The sequence below is a fragment of the Spodoptera frugiperda genome, chromosome 21 (genome assembly GCF_023101765.2).
Source record: "Spodoptera frugiperda isolate SF20-4 chromosome 21, AGI-APGP_CSIRO_Sfru_2.0, whole genome shotgun sequence".
NCBI lineage: Eukaryota > Metazoa > Arthropoda > Insecta > Lepidoptera > Noctuidae > Spodoptera > Spodoptera frugiperda.
Window position 1 is genome coordinate 4,659,437 of NC_064232.1, and position 15,813 is coordinate 4,675,249.

At 38.2% G+C, this 15,813-nt stretch overlaps 2 protein-coding genes across 21 annotated transcripts in view; one reads left to right on the top strand and one right to left on the bottom strand.

Moving 5' to 3' along the window:
- Window positions 1–15,813, top strand: part of LOC118280268 (mitogen-activated protein kinase-binding protein 1) — a 181,245-nt gene that overhangs the window by 62,607 nt on the left and 102,825 nt on the right. Inside the window, exon 2 of one of the 19 annotated variants that reach the window (XM_035600215.2) lies at window positions 13,684–13,922. The exons of the other annotated variants lie outside the window; for them this stretch is intronic. Coding sequence (XP_035456108.2) covers window positions 13,854–13,922 — 69 coding nt within the window. The 5' untranslated portion in view covers window positions 13,684–13,853. The remainder of the gene's footprint in view (window positions 1–13,683; window positions 13,923–15,813) is intronic. 19 annotated transcript variants of the gene reach the window in all.
- Window positions 8,600–13,349, bottom strand: LOC118265582 (uncharacterized). 2 transcript variants are annotated; one of them, XM_035578534.2, is made up of 3 exons: window positions 12,894–13,349; window positions 11,769–12,651; window positions 8,600–9,933 (listed from the first exon to the last, which is right to left on the bottom strand). In XM_035578534.2, the coding sequence occupies exons 1-2, from the start codon at window positions 13,078–13,080 to the stop codon at window positions 11,783–11,785; spliced, it is 1,056 nt and encodes a 351-aa protein (XP_035434427.2). In that variant the 5' UTR covers window positions 13,081–13,349; the 3' UTR covers window positions 8,600–9,933; window positions 11,769–11,782. The 2 variants fall into 2 exon arrangements, with proteins under 2 accessions (XP_035434427.2, XP_050557905.1); XM_050701948.1 differs by having other exon boundaries at window positions 8,600–10,330.

The following is a 15,813-nucleotide window of genomic DNA, read 5'->3' on the forward strand; positions in this document are numbered from 1 at the left end:
TACGTTTAAAGTGGCCTTAGTATGAGGTTGGTTTATTCGAGCTGGCTAATCAGAGCGCCGAACGCGCTCTCGTTTCGATTACTTTAAACGTAAAACAAACTCGTACTAAGGTTACTATAAATTTTAGTTTATAATGATCGGTCTTATACATTCCGGTCTACCTAACATTCTAACTGGACTCAGATCACTATCATTTGCCTATAAATATAATTCAATCTACACTGGCACTATACCATAAACTAAATCTCAGTATAAACCGCACAGAACAACTTTCCATAGACGATCTTGCTACGGTAGTTTTATGTCAACCGCAGATCCAATATGGCGTTATGATTTCCCGCGCTTGTTTCCGCTTTGCGACAGAAATGGCGGTGCTTCCGGTAGGCCCTCTAGCGGCATTCCCGTATAGGGGAAGGCGGTTAACTGTTAGTTTTTTTTTTCTTTTGTATTGTTTTGTTTTTTTTAAACTAGTAGGAAGTAGGGTGATTTGTTTTTTTTTGTGATTGTATTAGAAGATGTGAGACAAGTTTGTGTATTATGCTATTTTTTTTTTATTTCTTGGTGGTCTTGTGGTGACTAATGCTTTTGGATTGTGTATAACGTTTAGGAAACTTATCTGATTCTTTTATTTTTCATTACTATTTAAAGTGTGGGAGAGGTATGGAACAAAAAAAAATCGACACCTAATTCAGCATCCGTGTTTTCAACTCGATAAAGAAGGCAATCTCATTTATAATAATGAAACTTGCAACTATCATTTTAACAGATACCCCTCAGGGGAAAACATTATAAATGAATTTCTAACGAAATCAATTAAAACAGATAACTATAAATGCACAACTTTCATCTCGTCTGCGCGTGCAACGTTTCCGCATCGGTATGCAAGGAAGTGGAGACTTTTCATCGTATGATTAACTGGATACATCCGGTGGAAACCGGTTTTGTTTTATTCTTGACAATGTTGTCTCTGGTGTAAATTACTCGTGTAGTTTTTCCTTTTTATGGTATAAACCGGTAAACGAGTAGAAGGATCATCATGATGGTAAGCAATCGCCGCCGCCCATGTACATCCAAAACACCAGAGGCGTTACAAGGGCGTCGCTGGCCATTTGGGGGTTAGGAATATAAATGTTGTTCGGGAATCGGGAATTGGAAAGATTCGAGCCGGCCCATTCGTGCCGAAGTATGGCTCGCCACACTTTAGCCCTTCTTTAATATATCGCCAATACCTCTGTTACTACGTAGAATAAAATTCAGATTGTTGTATGTTATAGAAAAAGAACCAATTACAAAATACCGGACACGGCTATCTCCTGCAAACAGTCTAGACCCTGTTCAAACACTTTCCCTTTGAACAAAAATGTTATCCGCCAGCTATTTTGACCATATACAGCACATTTCGAAAGTACGGGTCACTTGTCTATGTCGCTGGCGGCCATGACAGTTTAAGGTGAAGTCTGATTGCGAATAATAAGTACAGCTTTGTTTAGTACTCTAATATTAATCTAGAATTTTTTGGTCAGTGACCTATTTTTGAGGATGTGTGTCTCTTTTTTAAACGTGTATAATGTAAAAATTATGTCGTGACACTCCCTCTCGTCTCGCCCAAGGCGGGAGAAACACTGTAAGATTTTTGCTTCTCAAAAAAAAGTATATCGTTTCGCCAATAATTTCGTGTAATGCAGAGATTATTGCTAATTATATGGTTAAAATAGGCGGTTAAATATTTCAGGAGTAAATCGCACAATTTTCTTTAGCGTTTCCAATAAAGATGCACCAGATTTTGAGAGCGATCTTATGAAATCATGTCTGACTGACTTCAAACTCTGGACACCCTAAACATATTCCTCTAACAAAAATTAACCAAGTACAAACCATCGTACTCAAATTCATTTAATGATTACTGAAGCCAGTCCTTAGCAATTGTTCTCGATACAAAATCGTTCTTAAGGAATAATTTAAGTAATCATTAAATGTCCCTGAGTGGGATAGTCAGGCTCTCCTGATCAATCATGTCTACAGCGGTTCATATCGCTCAGTTCATTCCTCGCTCAGCTCACGATAGCTATGTCCACATAGTCCAGCTCAAAGAATTCGTGACTTCGTGACTATACCACACGTGGCAACCAGACCGGCACATCGACCTACACCATAATATAATCATATCTCTTCAACACATTTTCAACCTTAATATTATCATGTTATAGAGTCGATATTTGTTCTGTCGTGTACAGGTAATTTGATTATTTTCTATAATGATACTGAAAGTAAATTGCGTAACGTATACGTTATAGTATTATGTTTGGACCTCACGATTGGACCTTTATGTCTAATAGTGACCTAGTCTTTTGATAGATATTAATTTGTAATAGAGTAGATAGCTAATTTTCATTTTAATGTCCGTCTCGTCTTGTAGATTATTTTAAAACATTAGACACGTATTTTTTATTTTCTTACGGGAATAAATAATTTTTAAGTTATATCGATTTGAAATATCGCGTGACGTCACTTCTAGGTACGTGTTATACGCAGAAATGACGTATTTGCTCCAACTCCTAAACTTTGATTCGTTTTATCTAAGTATTGTTAACTTCCGAACCTGCGGACTACCTAGCGGGTTTACCGGGGCTCCGGCTCTAAAAGCAGGAGTAGGAACTGGGTGGTTTTTAGTTAGTAAGAGTCTGACACTCCCTCTCGCTTCGCCCAGGGCGGGAGAAGTAATGAGATGATTTCCCCCCCCCTTTTTAAAAAAACTATTGTTATCTTGCAGTCATTACATTACATTGCATAGTAGACAGTCAATTTCTAATTTTAAGTTTGAAATCGCCAACCCGCATTGAGCAAGCGTGGTGATTAATGCTCAAACCTTCTCCGCTTAAGAGTTGTTTTCAAGCTATCCGCCTGAAGCGTTTTGATTTTTTTACCCTCCATACAAAACTCTCAATCAAACTAGACCAGTCTTATAAGCCTGTAATATAAAACGACTGTTACAAAATTAATTTAGCAATACCAAAACTGGTTCACACACGATCGATTCATAATAAATCAAACATGAATGAATGAATACAATCATATTCTCAATCAGAGACAATGGTAATCTGATAGCATGTAACTTAATACATCACATGTAATATAACCTTTTTACTGTCGACATGGACAGTCGCGAGAAAGTGGTCATAATGGTATTCAGGAAAGTTATATGGATATAATAGATGTGCTATGCTACGTTGCTGTGGATGCGTTTGACTTCCACCAATCGTATTCATTGGTAAACATAGCTTAGTAACGGAAACGGACTCCGAAAATCTATGGTTTTTCTATTGAACTAGCGATCCGCCCCAGCTTTGCATGGGTGTAATGGTGATATATTCCTCTTGAATCACTCTATCTATTAAAAAAAACCGCATCAAAATCCTTTGCGTAGTTTTAAATATTTAAGCATACAAAAGGCCATGGGGACAGAGAAAGGGACTTTGTTTTTTATACTATATAGTAAAGATGCGTGCTATGAAAGGCTTCCCTACTATCGATACATCTCATACTCGAGCACATGCTCCTCGCGAAGCTACATAGCTTAGTATCGGTTGAAAAGAGGTCACATATGTAGTTTCACATCTCAGCTATTACATCCTCGTATTATAGCTACATAGCATATCTCTGGTGGAAAATCAACCTAAAGCCTTGTCTTAAAAACAAATGTAACCACATTCCAAGTCCTCGACCTCCAGAAGTTGACAGACCTCTCAAAAGCATTCGAAAACCTTTCGACTCCAGTTGTACGGAGTTGCGGTATTGTTTCCAAACGCTCCGAAAGTGTCTCGACTTTAAGTTCAAGTTGATGGAACAGAGTAACTTTGTGTTCGAAACCAGTTGATCCATGATTGATGTGTTTGTTTTGACAGTTTGACTTTGATAATGTTTTACAACTGTCTTTCGTCATAGATAGATGTATAAAGAGGTCTCCTGTCACATACGTAGTGAATACCATTAATGTTAGTACATCAACTCACGGTCTCACAGAACACCGACGTGAAACAACGCTTGCGTTGTGTTTTGTTGTGTTACCCCCCTTCCCAATCCCCGATTCTTCAACAACCCTAAAATTCCTAACCCCCAAAAGGCCGGCAACGCACTTGTAACGCCTCTGGTGTTTCAAATGTCCATGGGCGGCGGCGATTGTCTACCATCAGGTGATCCGTCTGTTCGTTTACCGGCTTATTCCATAAAAAAGTAGCATATTGACACTGTCAAATATAATTTTAGGTAGTTGAACGTAATGTATTTTTTAATTATTATTTTTTTTCTCCGTGATCGACCTACGGCATTGTAAAGGCCTCCCTACGTGTCACTACCCTCTTTCTACTTCCTCTCTTTGCAGAGAGTAGTAATAACTATTAAAAAAAAAAATGTTTGCAACTACATTATTTTTAAACACAAACTCGATTAACTTACTCTGTGGCATAAAAATCTTTGAAACGGTTAATGTACGGGCGCGGGCGAGGTCAATAGGTTCGACTCTCGTGTGTGGCATTGTTAATGGGTGACAAGTACTTTTGATGTAGTGGTTGGCTATGTGTGAATATTCACTGTTTTAGTAGTGACTTGAATTTATAAACGGCGTGAAGAATGTGTGAATTAATTTTGTAGTCGAGTGTTGTTGTAGGTAGGCTTAGATTTTTTAGTATTGTTTTTCGATGTTGAAACTGTCGAAAATAGTATGGGGACTGGATTATGCTTCTTGATCATTTACCGGCTTATACCATAAAAAAAATCATTTTCATTAAAAGGTACTGGAAACTGGTAAATACTCATCAAGAATTGTGGTACAGCGATCGAATGTACAACCACACACTCAATTGACTTACTTACCAACAACGCAACCTTTCTTTTATCGGGCCTTTTATCCCCGAAGCGGTAGGCAGAGGAAAACATTACGGCACGTAATGCCATTGTATAATGTACACCCACTTTTCACCATTGCTTTTATAAGTCCCGTGAAATAGGGGGTGAGCCTATTGCCATATACCGGACACAATTCCAGACTCCGTGCTACTACTGAGAAAGTTTCTATAAATCGAAAAAATGTCCAGTAATACTTTACCCGACCTGGGAATCGAACCCGAGACCCGTTGCTCGGTAGCCGCACTTGCGACCACTCGACCAATGAGGCAGTCCACCTATAATCCACAATCATAACCAAGGAAATGCAATATTTGCAACCGTTATAAATCAACAATACTGCTGACCACAACAATACCTCGTTAGCCAGCCTACTGCCTAGCGCGTTGAAGCACTAGTCTGTTTACTGACAACTAATGCAGACTTTCAGATAAAATGGATCTAGGTAACTGTTGTTTAGATGAATAATATTGTTGTTGGTATTATTTATATAGTTGGTCGAGTAGGAAGGAGGGGATGGAGGCCTTTGCCCTGCAGTGGGACGATCATGGCTGAAATCTAAATCTAGTTGATCGAGTGATTGGAGAATACACCTGAAACACCAGAGGCGTTACAAGTGCGTCGCGGGCCTTTTGGGTTTAGGAATTTAAGGTTGTTGGAGAATCAGATATTAGGAAGGAGGGTAATTTGGCCTCCGTAAACCTCATTCATACAATGCAAGCGTTGTTTCACGCCGTTTTTCTGTGAGCCTGTTATATCCCTAAGAACGGGCCGCTTCGAATAAAAAAAAAAACATCCGAATCATGGCTCTCCCACACGTAAATTGAGTTTGTCGTTTGTCAAGACGACTTATAAAATCTCATTCTTAAACAATTCCGTCTAGGAAATCATGACACGTTTTCCTCTCCTAATCATAATCACAAATATGAGACGACGAACTCGTAAAATACATGAAATTATGAATATAGGTCCCGAGTGTGCGTCGAAACTAGTTGAATTATCTCGCCAAACAGACTAAATATGAGACGAATACATTTTTTTGTACAAAATCTAGGCATTTGTTACTCGTGGAACACTTCCGATCGTGGAACACTTCCGACGTTTGACTCCTAAGTTGGAACTTCTCTCCATGGCACCCCTGTGTGGGCGCCGAACTTGATGCGGCGGCCAACTCGGACGCTGCTCACGTCCCAGAGGGTCATGGCCATCCGGGTGATCCGTGGATATCGCACGATCTCCGGGGAGGCAGCGAACCTCCTTGCCAGATTACCGCCTAGTGATTTGGAAGCGAAAGTCACGCGCGTCGTCGGGGCGAAACTCCGCTGCCGCGCCAAATTAGTGCGTGGCGGGACGAGCTCCGGCGCGATCTCATGGCGGATTGGCAGCAACGACTGTCGCAACCGAGGGCTGCGGACTACCTAGCGGGTTTACCAGGGCTCCAACTCGACAAGCAGGAGTAGGAACGGGGTGATTTTTAGTCAGTAAGAGTCTGACACTCTCTCTCGCTTTGCCCTGGCGAGAGAAGTCATTGGATGATTTTCTCCCCTGAAAAAAAAAGGCATTTGTTACAAAGTCTAGGTATATATTCAAGTTCCTAGATCCCCTAGGCCTACTAAAACGTAGTACTAGATCGAGTGCAGGCGAATTCTATATCCACCCTTCCACCTGCCTCGCTTTCTCTCGAGAGAAAACTGTTGTGATTGTTGCACAGTGAAAGATAGGCGAGGCTAAGTAGGAAGTCGGTTTATGTCCGCATTTAGATATAATACATATTATGTTATAGAAAAACTTGTTGAATGATATATGATTATAGGACTTGTTTTTCTATGAAAAAGTGGTAAAGGAACAAGTGTTTAAGTGCGGGAGAGTCAAGCTTTTAAACGAATGGGCCGGCTCGACCGGAGTGATACCATGGCCTCACCGAAAACCCGACGTGAAACAACGTTTGCCTTGTGTTTCATTGTGTGAGTGAGGTTACCGGAGGCCCAATTACCCCACAACCCGATCTTCCCCCTTTCCAATCCCCGATTCCCCAACAACCGTTAAAATCCTAAAGCACAAATAAGGCCGGCAAAGCACTTGTAACGCCTCTGCTGTTTTAGGGACCTCAAACGAAAATCTCTGTTTCTTAATCTTCATATTTAGTAGGCGCGTTAAGAATAGCAGTTTTAAAGGTTCAGGTTTATCAGAGAGCGCTGCTGCATAATCTTTATCAAATGTGTACTTCAATAGTTAGCTCTCACTACACAAGCGGAGAGAGAAGGGGAGCTGACAAAATGTATTCTACATAGCGTAGCCACAGCTTTGCTTAGCCAACATTACTCTAAATACCTTATCCGTATAATTGGTGATTGCTTTCTCTGCTCGACGGGAGACTGTTAGCAGAGTACTGAGCAATGCTTTATGTTAGCTCTAGATGACGTTAGCGTATGCAGGCATGTCTGCCGGGTATACGACACGTGATTGTAATGGGTTACTTGTCTAAGCTATTTGTTGGAGTATGTTTAATTTGTTTTGTGAATTGTCTGTTCTACTTTTCGTAAACACTATAGAGTAAAATTAAAAGGTATATCCTTTAAAGTATCTGTAGAATCAAGGAAGTTACTAGCCGCCGAACTCAGAATTATTGAATGGATACTTAGCCCAGTCTTTAGCAATTGTTTTCGGAACAAAATCGTTAATAAGGAACAATTTTAAGCGATCATTAAATGCCTCTAAGTGCGGCAGTAAGAAAAATTGTCCTAAATAGTTAATTGAAATGATTTGTGTCAATCTTTGGTTACCCCGTCTTGAAAAACAAAAAATTTCATACAAGAATTTTCAGCAATCCCTGTATAACATAAATACTAGAACACTTACTCAAGTTATAACAATAGAACAGCTCCCAATTACATTATATTATAACACTACTAAATAACAACCTAAAATAACATAACAGATAATAATATTTACAACACACAGCAACAAAATTATAATAATCAACACAAAGGATTAATTTTAAGAATTAAAATTAGCAAAAAACTATATAAAAACATACTTACCTATTTAACGTTATTATGTACTTAGTTTTTGCATTTACTATGTAATGAGAATCTCGATTATATCGACCTTGTGGCTTGTAGGAAGATTTTGAAGCTGTTCAGGTCACAAATGGCCATATATGAGACTGGTATTAGACCTTCGTGGCTTCCGTTCTTAAGATTATGGTTTAATCTTCACTGTAATTATGTTTATATGGTATTGTTAGTATATATTTAAGAATCAAACGAACTTACCTTGTGAAGTTTGATATCTAATTATACGAGTATCTTGACCGAAGATGATTACAGTTTACATGCAGCAGCACGCGAGATGATGCTGTCCCAATCACACTTTTTATAGCTATTATTTAGATATTTTTAAAGTCGACTACAAAAATAAGGCGTATTTTTATTACTAAATTTTCGCAACACTATGCACGCCGCCACTACACTACCAAACCTGGAATGTCATTCTTTAGAGCAAAATTTTTTCGATAATTTTTTGGGTATTTATGGGTGGGTGGGAATGTAATCATCTTCGGTCAAGATACTCGTATAATTAGATATCAAACTTCACAAGGTAAGTTCGTTTGATTCTTAATTATACTTCGTATCTCTCCCGAAGATGATTACAGTTTACATGCAGATGTTTAGAGTATCGAAAAAATTAAACTTTAGAATAATCACAATAACGACATTTATTGAAATTAACTTAAGTAGTCATCTTCTCTTATAGTAATAATTACAATCAACTTACAATCAAGTATCACAGCGATAATCACTACAATGCTAAATTATAATAGAGGTAGACCTAGGTATCATAATTATTAAACAAAGTAACATAATCAGTCATACAAATCAATATTATTTGAGCAGTGACTCCGCAAATAGGGCAATCAACTTACAATCAAGTATCACAGCGATAATCACTACAATGATAAATTATAATAGAGGTAGACCTAGGTATCATAATTATTAAACAAGGTAACATAATCAGTCATACAAATCAATATTATTTGAGCAGTGACTCCGCAAATAGGGTGTCCGCAGAAGTAATATCCCTATTATAGTACTTCAAAAAAACATGTGAGGATTCCGACCAGCCGGCGGCTTTCCGAATAACCTCCAGATTTATGCCTGCTCTACGGGCAGCAGACGTTGACGCGTGTCGCGTACTGTGCGCGCCGTACAGTTTTATATCTATGCCACTTTTTTCCAAAGTGTATTTTACCCAGTGAGATAAAGTTTGAGAACCTACTTTTTTGTGGGGTTTTTGGTAACTAATAAACAGTGACTGTTCCTGATTTCGGAGATGGGATGTTTTATCTAAATAACATTTTAGAGTTAAGGCTGGGCAAATTTTTGGATTTTCTTTGATATATGGCAATGCAATTAAGGGTTGAACAGATCCTGGCCTTGAAGTTTTTATTAAGTCATCAATTTTTATGAGAATTTTATCATGTTCAAATAAAATATTTCTTATCTTAATAAGGGATAAAGTTTGCATTCTTTGCGCGGATGCTATTGCTAAAAGGGTTACAGTTTTATGGGATAAATCTTTCAATGATATTGACTCATTAGGTAAGTAATCAGCTACATAATTAAGTACTAAGATAGGATTCCAAGTAGTATTATATTTGGGTGCGGGTGGTTTTATGCGGTATACACCTTTAAAAAATCGTTTAGTTGCGTCATTACAGGTTACTTCTTGACCTAGGATTATAGATAGTGCTGAACGATAGCTATTTAGTGTGCTATAAGAAGCACCTGAGTTAAATTTTTCAGTTAAGAAAGTTATAAACAGTTTAGTATTTGAATGCAGGTAATCAGTACCCTTATTATTGCAATATTGCCACCAGGACTTCAAAATATGATTATATTGAGTTAAGGTATTTTTAGAGAAAGAGGCTATCATAATATCAAGAGACTCCTCCGGGACTTCATGACTTAGCAATGCTTGCTTGATAATTTCCCGGCCATCAATGTTAGGTCCTTGTGGAGGGGATGCGCCTCTCTGAAAGGGGAAATTAACAGATCTTTGTTAGGTTTGAAGTAAAGTGCTTTTGATTTCAGTAGATTTGTCCATACTGGGTACCAGGGTTGAGTGGGCCAGTATGGCACCACCACCACCCCCTCTGCCTTGTCACTTTTAATTTTATGAAGAACTTTAGAAATAATACTAAAGGGTGGAAAAGCATAAAAGTTTATGTTTTCCCAGCTGAAGGTAAAGGCATCTACTATCTCAGAATTTGGATCTAATTTCCATGATGCATATCTTGGACATTTATTATTTTGGTTACTTGCAAATAAATCAAATGCTGGCATACCAAATGAGAAAATTATTTGTTGAAAGGCATATGGAGCTAATTCCCATTCTGTATCAATGTTATGTGCTTGACGCGACTCGGAATCTGCGATTACATTTTTGCTGGATTGAATATAGGATGCAAACAAGTGTAAATTACGTTTTTCGCACCATTGCCATATGTCCCTTGCAATATTATTTAGGTGGGGAAATTGTATACCACCCATCTTGTTGATATAAGCAATGGCTGTGGTATTATCAATCCTCAGCAAAATATTAGAGTTTTTAAGATTCGAAGCGAATATTTTTAGGCCATAGAAAGCTGCTAACAACTCAAGAGTATTTATATGTAGTAATAATTGAGAATAATTCCAATGTCCATTAGCAGTTCTGTTATTGCATGCTACACCCCAACCCGTGGTTGAGGCATCACTAAATATCTCTAGACAATAGTTATCAGTCTGGAACGAACAAAGTGAGTGGTCAATGTTATCTCTCCACCAAATTAGGTCAGATTTAATATTATTTGGTAGAATCATATGTTTATTATAATTATTAGAATAATTAAGTGCCAAGAACTTTTCCCTTTCAAGTAACTTTGTGTATACCCAGCCATATTTCACAGCTGGGCATGCAGATGTTAGTAATCCTGTATAACTAGCAAATTCTCTGATTGTGCACTTTTTTTTATTTAAAAATTTATTTGATAGTTGTTTTATACGGTTTCTCTTTTCGGCAGGTAATGTTAGACACATTTTTGAAGAATCAAATACAAAACCTAAGAATGTGCAGACTTTGTTAGGTTCACTATTACTTTTTGTATTATTTATTATGAATCCTAACTTTTCTAATAACGTCTTTGTTGTTTCCACATTATTGAGACAATTACTGAATGAGTCACCAATGCACAGAAAATCATCAATATAATTAACTGACAAATAGCCTAATGAGCGTAAGTACTCTAATGTTGGTTTGAGTAATTTTGTAAACATATAAGGAGCAGTACATAAGCCAAATGGTAGTACATTAAATTCGAATAATCTATCTCTAAATAATTCTGAATTCCAATAAAAACGGAGATAAACTCTATCACTTTCTGCTACTGGTACCAGGAAATATGCATCTTTTAAATCGATTGTGGCCATGAAATAGTTTTTATCAATTAATTTTAATGCTGTACGGTAGTCTTCCATTTTAAAATGATTGAGAATTATAAATTTATTCAGTTCTTTTAAATTCAGTATAAACCGGTGTTTTCCGTTGCGCTTGGGAATGGTAAAAATAGGTGAAATGAATTGTTTTTCACATGGGGTGCAGCAGGAAATAAAGCCTGCTTCTAACATTTCAGAGATACACTCATCAATTATGTTAGTTTCTGTAAATGTATAAGATTTGGATTTTGCAATATTAGTCTGATATGGTTCACAACGGAATGGTATCCTATATCCCTTAATCCAAGACAGAATAGTTTTGTCACTTGTTATATGAAGCCATTCATGATAGAAATATCGGAGCCTGCCGGCAGTAGGTATATTATTAATTACCTGTGATGGGGTTGTTAACGTCGACGAGATTGTTGTGGGTAGTTGATCCGCGGGCGTGTCGTCGTCGTCGTCGGTACACGACGATGGTCCCGTGGCGCCGACGGTGGTGGTAGCTGACGCCGATTCTGGCTGGGGTACACTCGCGGTTCGGCGGCTGGTGCCCGCGGTGCCCCCCGAGCGTTTAAAGCCGCAGGATAACGAGATGTAGATGTGTTGGGTTGCCCACGGTGAGACTGGTTAAACTTGGCCGTGTTTGTACTGAATCTTAGCTCTGAGGCAGACACTGATATAGCCTTGGATGATTTTAGATGTTCTGACAAGTTGGAACCGAACAAATGATCATCTATTTTAGTGTTTTTAATTATTTCTCGTTTTTGCTTGCTTAGAGAATTTACAATAGCAAACCTTCTAGAAAGAGATTCTCTGTAATGTGTATCACATAGTAGGCGCCCCGCATCACTCAATGTTTTTATGAGATCTTGGGGGACATTCTCTTTTTGTGACAAGACTAAATTCAGTGCTTTGCCAATTGCTGAAATACAGCTAGACATTTGATTTTGTTTTTGTTCACTGTATGCATCTCTTTTGATATTATTATCAGAGAGTGCTGATTTTATTTCAGGATTCAATGCCGGTGCCTTCATATTTGTGCAATTTTCAGCAGGTAGGTATTGTTTCAAAATATCAGTTTTTTCATCCTTGGATAGGCCATTAGTTAAGATGTGTTTCCACCTTGTTACTAAATCTTTATGTAAATTATCTCCAAATGATTTATTTTGCGTAGGATCTGACCCTAGCAATTGCAAGATATCTGGTTCCAGATCTTGGTTTTCCTCTACTAACTCGTCACTTTCTGGTTGCATCTCAATAGTTGGGATTTCATCTGCAACAACGTAAAATTATATTTTACGTGTAGGTATTTGTCATACTTAGTACATATCCACACACGGTAAACGTCGGGATAGCAATGTTGGCGTAAAACGCACTGTATAACTATGTAGGTATCTGGCATCCACACACGATATACGTCGGGATAGCACATGGATTGTAATAATTTTATAACACTCGGCACTAATGTAATTTAATGTTTGAAATAAAAAGAGAAAACAACGTTTGAGTACTCACCTCGAGGTTCTAGATCGGTAATTATATCAAAATGTGACGACTGCGCGGGAGATAATGGCGGCATCGGTTCATCATCGGAAGTTGATGATGAAATTCTCCTTCTATTTTTCACCAGTTTCTTTACCTTTTTGTATAACTTTTCAACCATTTCACTATCATCCTTGTCGGATCGCTTCCTTTTTCCCATTTTAGAATGTTTTTATCGTTTTTATGAAGAGAAAACGATTTTTCAAGTGTGACTTTGACAACACAAAATCACGTAATGACATTCCAGGTTTGGTAGTGTAGTGGCGGCGTGCATAGTGTTGCGAAAATTTAGTAATAAAAATACGCCTTATTTTTGTAGTCGACTTTAAAAATATCTAAATAATAGCTATAAAAAGTGTGATTGGGACAGCATCATCTCGCGTGCTGCTGCATGTAAACTGTAATCATCTTCGGGAGAGATACGAAGTATACTTTTACTATAATAAAATGGAAAATCTCGGGTGGGGTTCTATTATAGAAATACTGTATTAATGAAATTAGTTATGGCAAGCTTCTGCCAGCGAGCGGCTTGAAAAGTCTCCCAAGTCAGCTGATACTCCGATTGTATACCAAATTTCATCAAAATCAGTTAAAGCGTGATTGGCTCACAAACATCCAAGCAAACAAAATTTCACATTTATAATATTATACAAGTGTGATAGTGTAATTATGATTAGTTTTTACTATTTGTAGTAAAAAATGAGACCATCTAAAACTGTCAACGTAACCGACACAAACATACTTACAAATAAACTTCTTTCAGCTACGTATAACTCGATTTTCAAGAAAACACAAGTGAAATAATAAATAAAATAACAGTTTAACGTAAATAACATGTGTTATAACAAGTGTTGTGTGTAAATAACAGCATTAGGTTCGTTATATAACAGTTATTCAGTCACTGTTATTCATATATGTTGCTACAATGTGAACATGGCGTTCATTGGACCGAGGAACAGTGCTCCTGTCATCAGGGATAGCCTGCATACCCCGGCTTATGAGGTGAGTTTTACGTTAAAATCGGTATCGGTACTTTTTTTTTTTAAAAACCTTGCCCCACATTAGGATTTTCTCCTGTGTCGTGGGTGCGTTTACAGACATACAATTTCACATGCACATGACACCCAGACCCGAAACAACAATTTGTGGATCACACAAAGAATTGCTCCGTGCGGGAATCGAACCCTCTACACGTTGCACGGCAGCCAGTTGCCCAGCCACCGCGCCAACCGTGCAGTCAAATACAGTAAAATACAGTATGTTAACTAAGAGAGGGCCTCCCTAAACTCGTTAATCTATATGATTAATAGATTAAAATAAAAATATCAGCATAGAAAAATAAGCAATAAATTGCATCGTTGCCTTCCTTCAACTACGCGTGCACAGAGTGTTTCTTTTACGTATCGATAAATAAAATTGTTTTGTTTTTGATATTTTGTTTTTGAATGGTAATATCTTTTTAGCATGGATGCGATTTTAGCGGGTTAGTTAACAGGAACGCCCTCTGTTAGTTAACATACTGTATTTTTTGCACAATTATCAATGGGATGCAGGTAAGAAAATCAAAAGACTGCCTCGTCTGTCGAGTTTTCGCAAGTGCGACTACCTGGACAACGGGTCTCGGGTTTGATTCCCGGATCGAGCAAAGCGTTACTGGGCTTTTATTCGGCATTTCGAAAATTTCTTAGGAGTAGCACCGAATATGTATATGGCAATAGGCTCAATCCCTATTACATTGAACTTATAACACAATAAAATTGGTGAAAAGTGGATGAACATTGTATAGCGGCATTACGTGCCGTAACGTGCACCTCTACTTACCCCTGCGTAGATAAAAGGCGTGACGTTGCATATAAGAAAACCAAGAAAATTGTCTACTCCGTAAGGAAGATCGATTGGAGCAGGATATCCAAAATGTCCCAAAAGGCTGGCAACGAATGGAAATCGTATCCTCGTACAAAAATTCTGTTTATAACCGAGCCAGTAAATTATCTTTATCTAAATAAATCGTCATAACACATGTTACTAAAACTCATCATTCACACAAAAAGCTCACGGAAACTCCAACCAGATTGAACTGAAATTACAATAATATTGTAATTAATGTAATATAGAATACGTTATTAGTTTTTGTTTTAATTCATTATATTTTTTTGTATGAGAAAAACGACATACACGAGTAATCTTTGTGGATACAAACTTTGATTTGCTCGCTAACTTTGATTTAACGCTTTTATCCGGCGACAATAACACAGGAACAGAATTCCTGTGTTATTGTATGATGGTAGATCACCTATGGTTTTTATTATGGAACTAGCTGGTGAACATGCAGACGTATCACCTGATGGTAAGCAATCGCCGCCGCCTATGCACACTTGAAACACCAGAGGCGTTACAAGTGCGTTGCCGGCATTTTGGGGGTTAGGGATTTAAGGGTTGTTGGGGAATCGGGGATTGGGAAGGGAGGAATTGGGCCTCCGGTAACCTCACTTGAAAGGGGGAATTTGAATTTGGAGATTTAAAGTTCTATGCCCCCTAGATGGGACAGAGGGCCACAGAGGTCTTCCATCACGATCAGTCTTGAGCTTCTCGCTTCACCTCGTTCCACGTCATTTAGATGCCCGCCGCTTCAACTAGGGATGCGGATGGGATTTGGAGGCTACACTATAATCTGTTGTTCCGCGCACGATTCAAAGAACCATCAGACCACCACAGTAAGGCTGATGCCCGGATACACGGAGCTGCGGACTGCCTAGCGGGTTTACCGGAATTCCGGCTCAATGAGCAGGAGTACGAACGGGGTGGTTTTTAGTCAGTAAGAGTCTGACACTCCCTCTCATCTCGTCCAATCGTCAATGGATGATTTTCCCCTTATCAAAAAAGATCTTGCTAG

Excerpts from the sequence above, each read along its gene's own strand:
- LOC118265582 (XM_035578534.2), bottom strand. The coding sequence starts at position 13,080 with ATGGGAAAAAGGAAGCGATCCGACAAGGATGATAGTGAAATGGTTGAA. Across the intron at positions 12,652-12,893 it reads TACCGATCTAGAACCTCGAG|ATGAAATCCCAACTATTGAG; the intron begins GTGAGTACTCAA and ends ACGTTGTTGCAG.